This window comes from Ambystoma mexicanum, chromosome 7q, assembly GCF_040938575.1.
Source record: "Ambystoma mexicanum isolate Mex_15411 chromosome 7q, UKY_AmexF1_1, whole genome shotgun sequence".
Classification (NCBI taxonomy): Eukaryota; Metazoa; Chordata; class Amphibia; order Caudata; family Ambystomatidae; genus Ambystoma; species Ambystoma mexicanum.
In genome coordinates, this window is record NC_090941.1 from 548,631,458 (window position 1) to 548,651,013 (window position 19,556).

At 46.4% G+C, this 19,556-nt stretch overlaps 1 protein-coding gene across 1 annotated transcript in view; it reads right to left on the reverse strand.

The window, feature by feature from the left end:
• Positions 1–19,556, reverse strand: part of DNAJC15 (DnaJ heat shock protein family (Hsp40) member C15) — a 183,533-nt gene that overhangs the window by 111,021 nt on the left and 52,956 nt on the right. Inside the window, exon 5 of the mRNA XM_069639241.1 lies at positions 1,052–1,122. Within this exon, the coding sequence (XP_069495342.1) occupies positions 1,052–1,122 (71 nt within the window). The remainder of the gene's footprint in view (positions 1–1,051; positions 1,123–19,556) is intronic.

Consider the following 19,556-nt stretch of genomic DNA (forward strand, 5'->3'; position numbering starts at 1 on the left):
TGGACTAAGAATGAGGGGCTGCCCCATGACCAACCTGCGATGTGGCCCCTGTCGCCCCAGCGCAGCTTTTGCGCCTAGTGGGGCTCTCCCTGATCTTTGCTGGACTAATGAAGTGTTGAGGTTCCACAGGTGTGTGTTACAGGCCAATGTATATATATTTATAAGTTCATAATATGATAACGAGCCTTGTTTACAATGCAGTGCTATTGTAAATGTGCTACGCTTAAAGTGGACTCAGTAGTAGTGTGTATTGATCCTGCGTATGACTCTCCTGCTTAAAGTAGGCCCAGTAAAATAGCATGTCATCAGTGTTTGCTAGAACTGCAAGTGGGTCAAGGACTTACCACCATCACTCACAAGATAATACACTGAACCACCCAAACTTTGGTAGTGGACCCCCTGTAAAGAGTGTGTATAGTAGTGTGCCAAAATGACCCATGAGTGGAGGGTGAGTTTTAGCGGTCACTGTAACACATGCCATTTGTTTTTACCATTGGCATGGGATGTTGTGACGTCAGCAACGAGCCACTGAGCTTGCGCTGAGTCACATGTTGGGGGTCACTTGCGTCAGCTCAGCAGTTGCAAACGGACACTGGTGCTCAATGCACCATAAGATGCGTTCTGATAATGGGCCCATCGGGCCGTCCTGCACGATAGGGTATCCTCACATGGTGGAGGCCGGCGACCCTTGGCCCCCTAACCAAAAGCGTTGCTAGGGGGGCTTAAGGGGCTAACGAAGCTTAGGGGCTACAACCAAAAGGCTAGCTAGCGCTGATTCCCGACAGACCCAAAATTACTGTAGCCCTGGATCTTTTCCATACCTAGCAACGCCCCTGCCCCTAACACCATTGTATTTCTGAAAAAAAGGAAACATATTTATCTAACGCACTGTATTTTCTAATCTACTCCAACCAGACTAAGCTTTGACATGACTACATTATCGGAAAATGTGCCGCTAGTGCAAGTAAGGTGCGATGGTCATAAAGTTCAATGCTACAAACACGCTTGCTTTGCACTTTGTTTTTCATCAAAAAACTTCCAAGAACCTTACCTTTATCAGGGTGATTCAAAATCATCATTTTTCTGTGCGCTGCTCTAACCTTTGCTTTGTTAGCAGAGGGGCTGTGAAAATAAAAGCCAGTATTTAGGATTATGAATAGTTCCAAATTCGACCCAGTTTAGAGGTTCATTTAATTCAGACATCAAATAGGCAAAGCACCATCTTGTGGACAAAACCCAACACTGCATAGTTCCTGGCAAAAGCGGATCTCGAAGTGAGAGCTTGGTGCTTTGTGTTTACACATAAGGTACAGGAGGAAACGTGCACTCGGGGCAGGCGTTTAATCGGCCTGCTACGCCTTTGAAACAGTTATTCTTCACAAAAACGAAAGCAGCAACCAATGCAGGCTGGATGGTGGGTGCTCCAATGCAGGTGACGAGAAATCTGTGTATTCAAAAATGTGCTTTTTACTTATTCTAGCAATGCGCTGTAGAAGAGGTGTTCCTGGTGGGTTGGGTGGGGGGGGATACCATGTCTCGCCTGAGGGTACCCCACTCCCAATCCTCGAGGACCCTCCACCCAAATGATCCCCCCTCGCTTCTCCACCCCCAGGGTCGGGATCCAAACATGATAGCCTTTCCCTGGCCATCTGAGAAGAGGATCCAGGGGGTCTAGAGTGAGGATACCCTCAGGCTTCTCAGATGTTGTAACCCAGCTCAAGAACATTCTCAGTTTAAGTCTTGAATTTAGATGTGAAATTATCGAATTTATTAAGGGACCAATTCCAAAATGTCAAAACTCAGTCAGTTTAATGGTTTCATAAAATACTCGTTAGAAATGTACTCCACTGCCTTGATTACGCACATCAATACTAATGATATCATAAAGCCAGGAATATTATTGCAGAACAAAATTCAGCACCATAATAGGAGCGAGTTCCTCAGCTTCCCTCTTCTCCCCCTGAGATGGTTTCCCCATCCTTCCTCCAATAATATTGGGGAATTAAAGACATCAATTACACCCTCTGAAGGCTAAAATCGTTTCTAGTGATGCACTTAAATCCCCCAGTTCTCTTCTTCAGATAGAAAAGTGAACAACGTTGCAGGGGTCTACATCCCCAAACGGGATTATATCATCACCCTTTGGAGAGAGCTGTTGTGAGCGAATGGGTTGGGCGGTTACACTGTCAGAGGACATATGATTCTCAGTTGGAAAGTAGTCCGTTATTGTTTATTTCTTGATATTAAATCTGCCAAATATTTAGAGATCCTGTCATAACTACCATCAATTTAATTAATTATCGTAAGGTGTCAAAGTCATAGGCGCCATTATTTAATAGCCTAATTCTGTCAGATTTTCACATTCTACTTCAGACCATCCTTCCTGACCACTCAAACCCACGCCGGGGGAGTTCATGTCAGGTAGGCACCCAGTCAAAGGAGTTACATCTGCAGGCATCAGAGTAGGACTGTAGATAGCGTAATGTATGCTCCCTATGCCTTTACCTTTGCTCCGTAGGTTATAACCAGGCTTCCATGAGTGACTGTAAACAATCAATAAAGATGAATCAAAGAAGGAGGCTACCAATTTCTTCCAAAGGCAAACACTCTGGGCACTGATATTACATCCAGTACCATAACAGTGCTTGAGGTGAACCACCAACCACACCCTGACACAAACTGCCACAAACTGCACTTCATGGCACTTGGTGCCGAATGGACGTATTAGTACTCCCATGTCATGTGGCCCGAGGTCCACCACTGTTAAAGGGTCATTTGAACTTTCTTCCTTAGGCCGCCTCCTGGGGGCCTTAGTAATGTAAAGCATACCAGCTTAGCACGCTGACTGACTCCACTGCGGAAAATATAAAGTCGCAGCCTATCCTGCCAGAAACTGAACTCCTTGCCACTTTGCAGTGCTTCATGTCAAACGGGTGTGCTATTACTCCGCCTGCGTCATGTGACCAGAGAGGTCTACTTTGTACAACAACAAAGATAGTCAGTAGTACAACTACAGAAGTAATCAAGTAGTAAAATTCCACCTCATAACCATTCATCAAGGTAACAAAAGTGAAGTCTATTCTTAACCCTCAAAACACGGTCATGGTTAGTGCAACAGAGCAAACAAAGAAAAAAGAACAACCTCCTATTAGGGCTAGATTATATAAGTGGTTCAACGTCGGAGATTGAAGAATGCAATGTGGCGATGGAAGACAGATGCACCTGGGTCCTGCATCCCATAGGGACTGAACCCTGTCTACTTTTGGTACGCAGAATCAACCACACAAACCACACCCACAGTCTCATAGTACCTGTTAGGAAAGATTTCCCTTAGGTGCAATTTCCCCTACATTTATGGACCCCCCCCCCAAACCTTCTGCTTTTGTTTGGCTTACCTAACCTGACTTTTTCCAGTGGAGCGCAGCCTTCTGTTGCACTCCTATGGGGTTTTGCTCATCTGTTATGTGGAAACTGACACATCCTTCAGGCTGTCAGTACTGGGAAACTATGTTTCCCTTAGTCTCTGACTATGTTGCCATTTCTAGGTAACTTTTTATCTATGTGCCAAGTACCTTACAGTACAGCGTATAGTGGTCCTTTTGTTTTATGGCCCTAGCCACCCTCGTGACTGTACAAGTGTGCCTAGGACAAACTGGTGGCAGCAGTTTACTTTTAAAGTATTTGTACTTCTTTTTAATGAACCAAAATGCATTTACCGTGTTTGGCTGAAGACTGTGGCCAGTGCCAAAAATGGCTGTGCCACGAAGTCTTTTGTTCTGTCCTTTGGCCATTTTGTCCCTTTGCCTTCCCTCAGGCCAAGTGCCCTGGGTGTTCCTTATTTTGGCATGCAGCATCCCAAAAAAACCACATCTTTTGTGGCCTTCTAAATGTCACATGTGCAAGTGGCCAGGAAGATGGTTGGGACTGTCTGGTCCCAATCCACACTACTGGTGTCAGTATGTCTGGTATGCCTGAATGACTGTAACCACCATGGGCCATGAATGGCCCACGCCTGGCGTGAATTCAAGAGAACAGATTTTCCAGTGCCTATGCCAGATTTGAGCCTGAAACGAATCTTGGATAAGAGAAGGGGCTCTGCATCCATTCCAAGTCGATCAACGGAAGTTCACACCGAACTACAGAAGGAGCCCAATATCCTGAAATGAAACGGCAGACCTTTCGAACTGCCAGAGATGTGCTGGAAGGTTTGGCACCCTGACCCTGATGTTGTCCTGTTGGACCACTGCCTTTGTATCGATCACAGAAGGCCTGCACGGGCACTTCGACCCTTTGGAGTAGTGGGACCAACTACTCTCGGCACCTCCTGCTTACCGTCGAAAAGAGCCTCTTCAGAAGTGGTCCTGGGCCATCCAGCAAACTGACCAGCTCAAACCCTGGGTATCGTATATGAGCGCTGCCGTCCCGAGTTGACACTCCAGACTTTGGGAATCACCAACTTGTGGTCCTGGCCCTCTCCCACCAAAACGTATTGTCCTGGCTCCTCCGGGTCATGATTTATGAGTGTGCGCCACGCCAAAAGCATTTGCAGTCCCTGTGTCACCTTGCTGTGGCGACGGTCATTTTAGGAGCTTTGCATACCTGCCCTCCTTTACCCTGAGACGTGCTGCACTGGAACTAACTTCCTTTCTTCAGTGAGAGCTGAGAAAAGGCCACGAACAATTTTCCAGTCCCACAGCTGCTGAGAGCCAGAGCAAAGTCTAACTGCAGGGGTTATGATATGATATGGCATTTGTAACGCGCCTATACACAAGTGTTTCAAGGCGCGATGAGGCAGGGAGGGGGAAACAAGGGGAAGACAGACAACGATCCTACTAGGACAGGTGTCATTTGGATCGCGCAAGTGCAGGGGTAGGGGGGAGGGAAAAGTGCAAGGGGAAGGGGAGGGGGGAAGTGCAGTACAGGGTAAGTAGAATAAAAAATAAATAATAGGGCCAGCTGGTGGCAAGTGCAAGGTAAGTGTAGACAAGTGCTGGGGAGGGGGGGCTGTAGGGATACAGAGACAGTCCCGCAGTGCAGGGGTTGCCAGGGAGGCAGTGCAAGTGGAGAGTGGCTGGGCCAAGGACCGAGGTCGGAGGGAGTGGCCCAGTTGCAGTTATACCTACATGCGACTTCGACTAGACTGGCAAAGTTTGGCCCGACTGTGTCGAGGGTCGGTGAGTACTTGCATCACTTACCAGTGGCCCATGGGCACAACCACTGTTCTTTATGCACAAGAATCTCTGAAAAGATACTGACCTTAGCTGGGCTATCCTGCGCTCCATAGCTATTTCCAAAACTCGAAAAGTCGCTCTACCTTCATGGGTAGACCCTCCTCGAATAATAGGACACTGTTCTTCATCAGCTCAAGCCCCTTCCTGAACTGCTACAACGCCATGAAGAGGATCCGCTTTCACTTTTACGCACGACCGCGCGTTAATGCACTGCTGTTCTTTTGAGCATAAGGCTCCCCACTTCATAGGGCTGGACTGCATAAGTTAGGGATCGACTCCAAAGATCTGCCTAATGTGATATTCTGTTAACTTTTGGGTTCTCCCCCTTATCCGCATTAGGCGAAACGCATTTGTATATTTGGTAAATAATGTAAGGCGTGTGTGGTAACTGTTTATTATTACTGTGGTTTATTCGTGTTTAGTTATACGGCCTATACTAAATGTATTTTTGATATACGCTTGTCTAAGAGTATTCTGTGGAGTTTTACTGTGTGTGTTCATTTTGGGCTTCCGATCACTCTCACCCGTCCAGAGACTTGTCTTGACTGCCTGCCAAGCTACCGTAGATTGGTCTGGTTTGTCCAGAAGGTTCCCCTGCTCCACTAAACTAGGGTGGCCTCCTAAACCTCTGCCCACCAGGTCAGAGTTTAGAAAGTCATCTTAACAAATTGGTGTACAGCGGTGGGATAAGATTGGAGGTACCCAGTGTTGTGCACTGGTGAAATACCCAGGTTACACTTAAACAAGAAACACAGTGTCCTTAGTTTAAATTTTACTGTAAGCCACCTGCCTCCCTTATAGCATGGAAGCGATTGTGAATATAACTTTAAGTGCTTCCAAATCTGAAACGCTAAGGAACATCTGTGCAGAAAGAGGCTTTTCAGCCTCTTGTACAAGAGCTGAAATGATCCAGAAGATCATGGAATGGCAGGAAAGCCAAATCACAGCTTTTCCCTCTTATGACAGTGCACAAGGTACTGGGGCTGCTCCCAGTAACAGTGCTGAAAGGACTGTTGCTTCCGTCATAGAGGAGAATGATGGTGATAGAGATGATGTGGATTCCCATGTTTCGTTTGCTGGCTCTGAGGCCGAGGCTATGCTAGAATTCAAAAGACGAGAGCTGCTCTTTGAGCAGAAGAAGCTTGAATTCCGGATGGCTAAGCTAGAACTGGAGAAAGCAGAGAAACAGAAGTCACAGGGGTAAGTCACAGGTTTCGTACAAAGACCCAGTTGAAAAGACCTACCCAACCAAATGTCCAAAAAGAAGGTACTGCCAAATGTTCTACCTTCTAAAAGTTCAACTTTTGGTTGGGTAGGTCTTTTCAATTCAGTCTAGGGCTATGGGGGCTGCAGTGGTGTCCCCCGCGACTCCTGCTCACTATACTGTTAGAGGGGGGTGCGGGGGTGTCCCCCGCAGTCCCCCCAAAAATAAAGGAATTCATTTTAAAAAAGGGAAGTGAAAGGGAACTGGCGTCGCAGGGACAGAGCAAGATGGAATGCAAGGTAAGTAGGGGCGTGGGGGGTGGGTAGGGGCATGGTAGGACTGTAGGTAGGGGTTTGGGCAAGTCAGTGATGTTCAGGGGAGAAAATACCAAAGATTATTTTGAAATAATAATCTTCTGTCTTTTCTCCCTCAAACAATTCGGCTTCGGACATTCAACACCAAATCAAGTCACATGAGAATGTTCAGAATAGTGAGAGTCATCCTCCCAAGCATAGCTCTGGTTACAGTAAGCCTCACTATGTCTCAAAACCCAGTGGATCTTGTGTGGCTTGTGGAGCGAGTGACCACGTGAAGGGGGACCTCAGATGTAAGGTCAAAACCTTCGGGGTCTACTCTAAATAATTGTCACAGGGGCATCCTTTTCTTCAGACTCCTTCTCCAGTGGGCTAGAGTCTGAAGTAGTCTAAGTATTCCTGGGTTCCTGGGAGCCTAGAGTTTCAGAGGCTTATGCCAGTATTCCTAATAATACCAAGCACTACTTTAAAGACAGTGTGCTAATCAATGGAGTTGACACTCCTGCACTTAGGGCTAGTGGGCCAGCAGAACTGTGGTGGATTACACTTTGGTAAACCAAGAAGAGCTTGCCAGAGCTCCCTTGATGCCCACCAAGCTAGCTGATGACACACCTGTCAGGTTCCCAGTAATACCTGTAAATGTAACCATTAATGGTACGTAGTAAGGATACCTGTGAGTGTACAGAGGCAAGTCCCTGGAAAGGTTCTGCTGGGAAATGACCTCAGAGACTTAGGTATTGTGGGGGACACAGCAGAAAGACCATGAACCCGGTCACAAACAAAGGCTGCCCTGGCCAAGTCCAAGGCTGAGCCAAAGCCAAAGGGGAAGCCCAAGGTTAAGGGAGTCAAAAAACTCAGAAGAGGGAAAGAGAATATTCCCCCTAACACACCTACCACTGAGGTGGAGGTAGTTGGCCAAGCACCTGAACCTGACGAGGAAGAGGTGCTGCCTGAAATTCTCAACCCACATGACCATCCTGAACTCCAAAGTTTATTGGTTGAAGGTGGTCCGGATAGGGAAGAGTTTAGTAAGGGCCAACCTGAGTGCCTATCTTTAGAAGGCCTAAGGAGACAGGCCTGTTCCCAGCTAGAGGGTGAACCTCCTGGGAAACATAAGATTTATTGGGAATTTGGGTTGTACAGTGATACCACACAGTCTACTGATGGTGACCATAGAAGGTTGGTTGTCCCCCTTCAAGTAAGACCCTTCCTCCTACAACTGGCTCATGAAGTTCCTCTAGCTGGTCACCTTGGAATCAAGAAAACCAAGCAGAAGCTATCCATGCATTTCTACTGGCCCAAGATGGGGGTCCAGGTAGGAGGCCATTGTAGGAGCTGTGCTACGCATCCAGACAAGTTGGCCTATGGGAATGGAATATTGTGGAGATGTTCATCTGTTAGGTGGAACCTCCCAGATTATTTTTAAATTTTAGGAACTCCAGTAAATGGATACTGCCATGAAAGTCAGAACTGCTAAAAGGTCTCACTTTCAGAGAGCGTACTGTGTTTTACAAACTGGTGTTTGTGGGTTTGTTGCCAGATGGGCCTGCTGGTCATTGGGTGCAAAACTGTCCTTACCAACATTCATATATAAGACGGTCCCTATTTACCTGCTGCTGCAAATGCGTAATTGGCATGCCAGCATCGGGTTAACCTATTGAGCCTCACGTATAGATACTGTCCCAACTGATATTTTCACCAAGAAGTGTAAACTGTATTTTGGTTGCCAAATCTACTACAAAAGAGGCAGTGCACATCCACACCTGCTTCAGGAATGTGCCCTGCTAAGGAGGTCTTGTTTGCATGTATAGCACCAAAGATATTCTAAATTTTGTATTGTGATTTTTGGAATCAAAATGAGAATCCCTTTGAAAGTAACTGGGAGTTTATAGACCTGCACATTCCCAAGGCCTGTTAGCAGTTTGATTAATACACATAAGTCCTATTTGGTTTGATATAATGGTCTATGGGAATATACAATTATACTGGGAAAAAACATTTGGATCTCATTTGATTGTCAATCCAGCTTCTACTAAAGCATCAACTGCCAGGGTCTTTTGTGTGTTAGCTGTCTGGGGCTGATTTTTACTCAAAACAAACCATTTTGTTCCAGGCCCTGAATAGCTCTTTGTTTTCTCTGGGAAAGATTGTCAACTTCCCAGGAAGTAAGGATATACCCCCAGGGTTTTAGCTGGAAACCAGGGTGTCAAGGCAACTCACACCATGGCAATGGAGAGCTCACACCAGGTTGGTTTTCACTGGAATATCTTTGATGCAAGGCAGACAAGGGAGAGGGAGAGGGAGTAGTTAGAGTACCTAGAGAATAGTTTCCTCTAATCGAGTGTTTCCACCATCTTGGGATTTCTTAGGCCACTCACATGTCCTGTGCCAGTTCTATGTGATGTTTACCGCATTTTAAAGGCTGTACACAAAAACCCTTTTTTTGGCCTTTTTTAAGGTGAGTCTTAAAATGCGGCAAAATCACATGCTGCCCCCCTGTCGCCACCCCCCAAGGTGATCCCTTTCCGCCGCAAACATCTCCTGTTGGTTCTTATGTAAATGGGGGGTGGGGGTTTTTACCCCCAATTTGCCAACCCACCACCACCTTCCCAGCTTAACACATAACTCACACCATACGTACATGCACACACACACACACACACACACAGACAGACAGACACTTACCATACTCCCCGGTGATGTCTCGTCTGTGTCTCGCTGTGCCCGTCAGCCTGTCATCCCCTGCGCGCACTCGTGTACAGCAGAGGCTGACAGTTCAATTTAGAAAGACTGCTCGGATCGATCTCTGAGCGGTCTTTCTAAATCGGTCATTTCTTTGATAGATTTTCATAAATCGATTAAATCACTTAGTACCCCTGTGCCTCATCTTCACTTTCTGCAGGCTGCACTCTGGGACTGACTTCATTAGGAAAAGACTCACAGCATCCAGGATTGGACCCTTACAGAAGGCTTGAAATGGACCAATCCGCGATGACAAATAGACTTTGTAATGGGGAGAACCCATCCTCCTTAGGTGAATCATCTTTGGACATCAGGAGAAGGAAGTCTCACATGGAATTTTGAGGTATAGTCTGGCTAAAGCCCTCAGCCAAATAACTGAAGATAAAGATTGCCAGGGAGGGAGCAAGAGCCTTCCCTCACCCATTCCACAGGCACACATGGGGTAACCTGTGGCTTGAACAAGGCCTGCCCACTTGCTGAACACTGGTATTTTTAAAAGATATATGTATTTAGCAATTTGTATCAATAAGAAAACCAGGCTTGGCTGTGCCTCCACATCTTATTAATAATATTGTTACATGATTTTAATACAATGTACAATGTCCTAAATACATTTTATATCCCTCCCGGTTGCCCGAGCCTAAGGGCTGCACAATCATCATATGCCTGACCTTCATCCTACGTTACCATCTCCTCTACAAATTCGGGTGTTGATATTAAATAGTTCAGATGTTTGGTGGCTGGGCCTTTGTCGGTAGCAATCGAATATAGTCAATTTCCATGTCATGGCAATAGGTCATGTCAGCTAACCAGTCCATTATTCTCGGTGCCCGAGCCCTCCACCAAGTCATTGCAACCCTCCTGCGAGCCAGAACCAGCAGGAGACCAACAAACAGCACAAAGCTTGGGATGTTCCTGGTTAACCGCAACAATGCTACCTCCGGTGTTAGATCCAGATTTTCCCTAATCGTATTGCTCACAGCAAGGAACACCTCTGCCCAAAAGCTCAGCACTGCAGGAAATGCCCACGCCAAGTGTAGGAAATTTGCATGTGCCTGCTTGCGGTGCGTGCCTTCCTCTCTGAATTCTGGATAATATGTATGCAGTTTTTCAGGCGTGTACTAGGTCTCGTGTAGATAGTTTATACCTTGAATTAAATTAGACCCTCTTTGGCTGCTTGAGTATATACGGCCATTCCTCATCTGGTACCATTCCCGCTCCCAGGTCTCTTTTCCATCTTCACCTAGCGCTCTGTCCTCTGTCCGTCATCTTGTGTGCCCTGTAGGACCTACTTATACAAGATGGCAATCAGATGGCCTTCCCCTTGCGCAGATCATGTCATGTAGCATCTGGAAAGTGCGAGGTTGTGCCAGAAATGTGAAGAACATAGCTTTAAAGGCATATTGGATCCTAAAATACATAAATATATCCAATGATGTCATCCCCCCCTTTTCTTTGAATGTTTTCAGGGGTATAAAGGTGTAGTCGGGAAAGAAATCCTCAAAGGCATTGAATCCCAATTTTGCTATTGTGTTTACGCACAGTCTATCATGGGTTATCTCCATTTCCTCCACATAGTTAACTGGTCCTAATGGGGAGTATAGATATGTTACCCCTAGTTTTTTGCCACCCTAGTCCATGCCTTCATTGTGCATGTCACAATATTGACCTCTTTGACTTGATTAATTTCAGTAGACATAATTACTGAACAGAGTAAAGAGGGTGCCTCCATGGGTCTCTCAGCCTGCACGTGGGGCCTATCCAGTGTATTAGAGTACCAGAAGGATAGATATTGGGCCTGCACAACCAGATAGTATTGTTCAGTCGGGTAATGCAGGGCCACTCCTGTCCAGGGGTGCTGTTAGTTTATCCCAGCTCACCCTTGCATGTTTCCTCGCCCAAAGGAATTCAGTCAGTATCCCTGTGATGCATGAGAAAAAGGGCCCCAATAATATCAGGGGAATATTTGTGAATAAATACAGTAACTTTGGGAGCAACACCAGTTTGATCAGGGCCACCCTGCCCATCAATGTTAGTGGTAATCCTAACCACCTCTGCCACTGCACCTACAAGTTATCTACCGCTCTGCCTTAATTTTCTCCATCTAATAATTCTGGGTCTCTTGTTATTTCTATTCCCAAGTATCTAGTGCTATCAGTTTCCCATTTAAATCTAAATCCATGTCAGTACATTTGGGTGCTTTCTGTCAGAGGAAATATAACAGACTTCCCTAGGTTTATGTGCAGTCGGGAGTATTCCCTGAATCTCTCTATCTGTCGCATTAATGGAGTCAGATTCTCACTTGGTTCTTTGATCAACAGCATCATATAATCTGCGTACAAAGATATGAGTAGTCTGTGCACATACAGTCTTAGACACCTATGTTGATGTTGTTTTCTTAGTAGGACCGCTAACAGTTCCAGCACCAGGTCGAATAGCATGGTGCCCCTCTCCAATGTAAACACTTGCGAAAGCTGCCCATTGACATTTATCGCGGTTTTGGTTTGAGTATATAGAATTGTAAGCATAGCAAAAAACTGGGTCCCCACTCCTAAGTATTGCAGCATCGCAGATAAGAACGGCCACTCAATGGAGTCAAATGCTTTTTCTGCGTCAACATATTGTCCAGCTATCACTGGAATCTCCTGTTTCACCACTTTTAGCAACCCAAATAATCTTGTGAGCTCATATGATGTATTTCTCCTGGGATAAATCCTGATTGGTCCGGCACCACGCAGCCGCGCCTACCAGGCAATAGCCTGTTTGCTAGTATCTTAGCGTACATTTTATTATCCACGTTAAATAAGAGAGATGGGGCAATATGAGGAACAACTGTCCAGACTCTTTCCCGGTTTACACAACAGAGTGATTGTGGCTTCCCTCACTGTTTCCGGGAAGACGCCAGACTGCATGTCCTCCTGATACACTCTCATCAGGTGTGGGCTCACCATGTCGCTGTCTGCTTTGTAGAATTCCACTACTAACCCATTTGGGCCCATTACCTTAAACCCAGGCAGGCTCTTTATACAACTCGAGTATTTCCCCACCGTCATTTCTCTAACCAGTAGCTCTCCGATACCTTGCAGCATCCAAAGCAACGTGGTGTCTTCCAAGTATTGAGTCATTTGGAGTACCACTCTCATAGGTCTGGGGGAGTACAACTTCTTATAATATTGCACTAATGGATCAGCAATTACGACCGGCTAAATTTATGAGTTGCATGCTGGCCCTGAATGGTCTCAATAGTCCTGCTTTATCCCTCCCATGATTAGTTTTGCACCTGTTTTTTGGCACCCTCCATATTGGCGTACCTGGCGGTGCCTGTCTAGAAACTTAATTTCCCTTGCTGTGTTCTCTCTAAAGGCCCCCCAACTCCTTTTGTATCTCGGCCAGGGTTTCCTTTTTCTGTCCATCTTCATATTTCTTTTCTAGCTCTTTAAGATTTTGTTTGTTTACCCTGAGTTTAGATCTAATCGTACGCACATGTCCTCCTTCTGTAGAGATACAAATGCCTCTTATGTAACACTTAAAGGCCTCCTACAGTGTCCCTCGGGATTCCACCGTACCTATGTTTCTTCACTCGAAGAACATTTTTATTTCATCACAGAGGTTTCGTTCAAATACTATATCTTTAAGGGCATCCAGCTTAAAAGGTGACCTCTGTCTCGTATGTAAGCCTCCTGGTAAATCTGTCTCCATAACCACAGGCGTGTGGTCCGATAGCATGCAGGGAAGAATTTCACTCTTGTCACTATGATTTGTCATTGCTCTTGATACTAATACATAATCTATACGTGAGGCTGTATGGTGTACCCATGAGTGGAATGCAAAGTCCTTGCACTGAGGCTGCTGCTGCTGCTTCCATATTTCAACCAGGTCGTGCGTGCCACAAATTTGTTTTATTCTGGCCACCAATCTAGAGTCTGGGTGCATAGTAGCTTTGGACCTATCCACCTTCGAGTCCAACACTGTGTTAAAGTCTCTGCCGCACATGACCATAGGGGTGCCTGCCTCAGCAATGGCATCCATCAACCAGTTATCCAAGTTTGGGCTATAACACTTGATAAACATGACCAGGTATTTCTCTATCAACCCACTCACTAATAGGCACCTCCCTCTTGTGTCCCTGCAACTCGTGTGCAATCGAAACCTAAGGGAGCTATGAATTAGTATGGCTACTCTCCTTGCATAGGACACACTTTTCATGTGTAGGCACCCAGTCTGCCCCCTATAGGGTAGAAAAGCTGCATATGAGATACCATGACATGCTAGAATTCCCCTCCTATATGTAACCTAGCTTAGGCCGGACAAAGCCTGTTAGTAGAATGTAGTGCTTAGCGACTAGTGAAACGCTATATACTTGACGAGCAGTGTAACATTACATATCTAGAATGGCAACTGTAGTGCTTCAAAACAGCAAGAAGCATTCAAAGCACTTTATGTTCTTAAGGGCCTAGAATAGCTTCACATTTGTAAAGCAGCCTCTTAGTGGGTATGTATTTCAAGTTACTTTTAATGTATGAACTTATGTTACCATTTATTATAGAAAAGCATCTAGAAGGCTGATTGCTTACTGAAATATATATGCAAACATGTGTTTAGTTCTGCATAGAATCCTATTACTTACACATTGAACCAGCAAGACATGCAAGCAATTTCATTTGTATTCCCTGCATGAGCCAAGGCTAAGAAACAGCAATTTGCTGATGAAGCCAGGCCAGCATTCAGGGCCTTCACTTCTCACCCATTGCTTTGCAGTGACAGCTTGATGACATTCAGAGCACAAAGCTACAATTTGATTTGATATAGCAATGATGACATTTATGGCCTAATTCACAGACGCATTGTATAATGGAAAAACCCCATTGGAAAACGCTCTGTGAATTAGGCCCTTAGAGCGTCTTGTCCCTGAAGCAACGTACAAGGGACTGATAATTTGACCAGAAAAATTAGGCACTATGTGAACAACTGATTTTACACCAGACTCTAAAGAATTGTTATTACAGCTTCCTGCTGACGGGGGGTGTCTTTGTAAGATACTTACATGCATGATAACGTGTGAGGCAGGGTTTAATGCCAGGTAACAGAGCTGTGCATTAGAAGCTGAAAGACTGCCCATCAGGTGACATGCAAGATAATAAATTCCATTTGGGCCTTATATAAACCCCCATCTGATGCCCATCTGGGTAGCTGACCAGGAGGGATAGGCAGAGGAGGAGTAGGAGCTACTGCCAGACAGACCTGTGAAGACAGACAGATGACAAGGGGTTCTATACTTCATTTGGACGTTTGCACCTTCTTTGCTTGGGAATAACTTGATTTTAAATCTGTGCTATAAGGCTGTTCTTTCCTTTTTTCTGATAGATGATAAGTGCATTGGATAATGTGTTTCCATTTTGCATTTCATGTTATTGATGCTATAATGCTGATCCTTTTTTCTGATAGATGATTAATGAATTGTATGATGCGTTTTCATTTTTTCATTTGATTTTAATGAGGTCTCTGTGATACCTGCTTTTAGTTTAAGTTTGGAACTACGCATTGGCAAGTTTTCTTCGAACTTAGTTGGTGTTAAAGCATGGAGAGTGCGTTGGGCCTTGCTTGAAGGGAATTGTGTTCTACCCTGTGTGGGGGATGAACAGGCCCTTTTGGGTTTTTGAAGAGATTCTAAATGTTGATTCGTTGGAACTATATGAATCAGTCGAAAGAACACATTGAGGGCTTTCTAATATTTGTGAAATAAATACCATTTCTATGCATAACGAGAGTTATTTTTTGACTTGGGTTCTTGAAAACACTGTGTTGTGTTAAAGTATTATGCCTCTGTTCTGATTATGCCATTCTGTTTTGTTCTTCTCTATCCCTTTTGTTAAAGTATGTGCTATCATGAATGTGTTGCACAGAGCCAGTGAGTACATGAGGTAACACCTTACTGTAAGGGTGCAGAGGTAAGACTCTGACATAGAGTCGTTATAGTATTGCCTATAAACCTTTATTAGAAGATATAAAGGAAAAGAAAACCCAAACTTGCCCTAACTACGACAGGGGTTTCCCTGCCTAAACTGAAAGAACTAGTGCCAGAATGGCCTAAGTAAAAGTTCTAATGTCCAGTGTCAAAATCCTAAGTCTGTCCCTTACACTCCAAGCTAACTAAATCAAAGTGATGTCTTCTTGGTCCAGAGGAAAGACTCCCTTCCCCTGGACAAAAGGCAGTTCTTAGCTTTGTAGGTTTCCTGTGTGATCTCATCAACTTTTCAGCTATTGGGGGACCGTCTCCCTTGTCCAGCCTTCCTCAGGCTTCTGGTTCAGTTCTCTGGGGCCCCGGACCGTGATTGGCAGCCTTAGTTCCCTCTCACCAGCCTTAGTTCCCTCTCACCAGGCACCAAAACAAAGAAGAGTAGCCCGGATGTTTCCCAAGCTGTACTGAGTTGCTGACCCTGCTAGGCAGACCTGGTTCCCTCTCACCAGGTACCGCAATGAAGAGTAGTATCCTGGAGGCTTCCCATGCTGTGGTGGGTCCTTGATCTTGGTGGGCAGACCTGGTTCCCTCTGACCAGGTACTGCGATGAAGAAAGGTGGCCTGGAGGCTTTCCAGGCTGTGGTAGGTAACACAGGCTTGATTCACTAACCTTCCAAGCACTGTAAGAATTGTACAGCACGTCCCAGTACTCTTTATCTGGGTGCGAGTGCCAGACTCACAATTCTGACCTTGGTTTGGTTTTCCCAAGGCTTCGTTCACTCTCCTGCCAAGCCGTAGTACAGCCCTCTGTACGTCTTTGCTTTCCTTTTCTTGTATTCGGGTGCCACACCCTGCTTTCCAAATTGTGCGACAACTTGATTAAGCCTCCACCATCTTTCAGACTCCCTGCATACCTCTTTCTGTGTGCTGCACGGTTGTAGTCTCCCTGGAGGTTGATGGGCTCGTTCGCAGGACTCTGGTGCCTTCTCAGAGCTTCCTCTGCTCTATGGTCGCTATGCAGTCCTCCACTGTTCTGGGCTAGCGTGGCCTCAGGCTCCCATGCTCCCTGGGTCTCTGAGGCACCCAGAGGTTTAGTCTGCTCACGTGTTGCGTGGTCCTTGCATCTTGGACCACCCTCGGACTCTCCCCTCTTCTCCACATCAAGTTCTTTCTGGCACTCGCGGTCCTCCAGGGAGGGCTTGATGCTCTGTCAAGTCCCTCTTTGGTTTTTATCCTGTTTCTGCCAATCAATGTCCCTGAACCAGTAGAATGGTAAAAGTGGTTCCAATGGTGATTCGGTATTGCTCCACACCTCCTCCTCATCTCAGTACTAAAGGCGTGTGGATGTGGAAACTCACTAGGAATCTTCCTCGCCTCAGTATTAAATGAGTACTGGTCTGGTAACTCACCATGAATCTCCCTCGTCTGAGTACTTTCTGCATGAACTGCTTTTGCGTAGTACGTAGGGTATGAAGGTAGGAGAGAAGAGGAGTGAGGTGATTGAGAAGTGGAGTAACTGTCAGAAGGGGGTTGAGGGTCATGGGATTGGTGGAAATATAGCATTCACCTGAATGTGGTGGTCACTGGTCCCAAAGAGGTTTTCACCTCCCATATAAGCTTCCCGATGAGTGACACCTCCAGGGGCACTATCGGGTAGCAACCTCACCTCCTGTCCTCATGGGCAGGGACTCTCCCTTCGGAAGCAGTGATGACATTCTGGGATTCGTCACACTACCTAGTGAGGTGCAAGGGTTGTATGTTCTGGTGGGTTAGGGAGGAACATATGCTTGAAGGTCCTTTGAGGTGGACAAACAAACCCAATTAATCTATGCATTGTAGCAGAGCACAATTCGGCATTGTAATTGGACGAGAAAAGACGTTTTCTTGGCACTGAGCTTACGGCCGATTGCTACCTAGTCACGTGACAAGTGTGCAGCACTCTTAGGGCCTCTTCACGAGTTGGGCGGTAAGCCCTAACTGTGGCTGTAACAGAATTAGCACCGCCAACACCACTCTACCATATAAAACAGCCAGCGCTATTGCAGCCGGCAGAATCTGCGACAATAACATGAAGCACAATCACTGCTGCATTACAAGTTCATTTACAGCTGTATTAGCGCCAAAAACTGGCACTAATATTGCCAAAAGCACAGTGCAATTAGCCCCAGCCTTCAGGTGGAGGTAAATGAACACAGGTGGCAGAAATGAAGCCACCGGTGATCCCAATCCACTCAAGAGGGCTACATCGGGCACACCCCTTGCTCAAACACCGTTCCCACCACCATGCTGTCACTAGCCATTGTGAGCTGGGACCTGCAGCTGCTCATTCAGGCACCTGGAAGTAGAGATGCAGGACAACCAGCCCAGGGCACATGGAGTACGGGGCGAGGAAGGGGATAAGGAGGAGACAGTTCTATGCCATTGCTCAAATGCCAAATGTGATTGCATCCCTGGACTGTACCCGTGTTATGTTGGGGGCCCCCCAGGCCCACTAAGCAGTGTACCATAACCGGAAGTACTACCACTCCCTGAATGTGCAAGTGACCTGCAACCCCAACCTGTACATCACCCACTGCTGTGCCCGCTACCCTGGTTCCACCCACAATTCCATGGTCCTACGGAACAGCACATTGCCAGGATACATGGAGAGGCACAGAGGACAACGGACATGGACAGTGGGTGAGTAAAACGGCCTGCATGCATGCGCTGCGAAGCACCTGACCAAACTGGGTTGTGTGAATAAATACACAAAGCATGGCATGACAAGCGAATGCAAAAGACATACCTCACCACCTAACGCACCAGCGTCACAGTACAGCCCAGGGAGCATGCACATGTCATACATACCTGGTCGAAGAAGCTGACAAACACATACAGTAGCAACTCCAAACACACACGAGTACAGGTATCACAATGCAACATACATAATTCAAAGCAATGTAAAAGAAAATGCAATATAGCATCACACATCAACCCTGCCAGAGCGACAGCCATGGACCCATGTACACATAGCAAGCAATGCAGACTTACTGGCCCCAGAAGCCTAGGGATTGCTGGAACCCCAGCATGCCACATGCACGACAGCAGTACACTGCCACAAGACAACCACCACGTCAGCTTCACATTTCACCGACAGACACATTATGTAACATCTGCTGCAAGTGAACAGGGTGCATATAATGTAAAAACAAAGCATGGTATGAGTGACACAGTGTGCACAGGCATTCCACAGACACATGCCATGGAATGAAGCCCCATATCCATGCACATGATGTCCATTGCCCCAATACTGTGTAAGGCCACCCCCACACATCACACTGTGACTAATGGCTGTGCCTCTCCCCATGCAGGTGACTCCAGATATCCGCAGCTACCCTGGCTAATGACGCCTGTGGGTGATCCACAAATACTGAAGGATATTGCCAACAACCACGCTCACATCAGGTCTGCGTTTCTGCCTCGACCGCACTGGTGGGGCCCTTATGTACGCTCCTGAGAAAATGGGTAGAATTGCGCTTGTGTGTGCCATGCTGCACAATATCTGCCTACAGAGAAATGTTCTGCTACTCCCTATTGTGGACATGCCACCCCCAGAGGATGAGGATGCAGTGCCTGTGGCAGAGGCAACTGCACACATTGCCAGAGATGACGTGAGGGATGGGGGAAACTGGGTCGCCAGGGACTGATAGACAATTTCTTCTGACACATTCACATGGCACAAGCCATGCACCACTGTGTGACACTTCTATTAATAAACACGACAATGACACAAACAGGAATGTCTTCGCATTGATGAAGTTCAATGGTTTTAATGAATTAATGTGCACCAACTATCCTCCCTCCCCCTCCCACAACCAACTCCCCAGCACACTATCCCCTTGCCCCTTCCCACCACCAACTCCCCAGCCCACTATTCCCTCTGCCCCCTCCCACCACCAACTCCCCAGCACACTATCGCTCTTATCCCCACACCACCAACTCCCCAATTCAGGGCCAAATGTGTCTCAATGTCATGGCTGTGGCCTCTTTCCCCCCCCCAAGACAGACCCTAGTGATCTAGGACCCAATTGGTGCTCAGACCAGCACCTGGGTGTGCTTGACTGTGA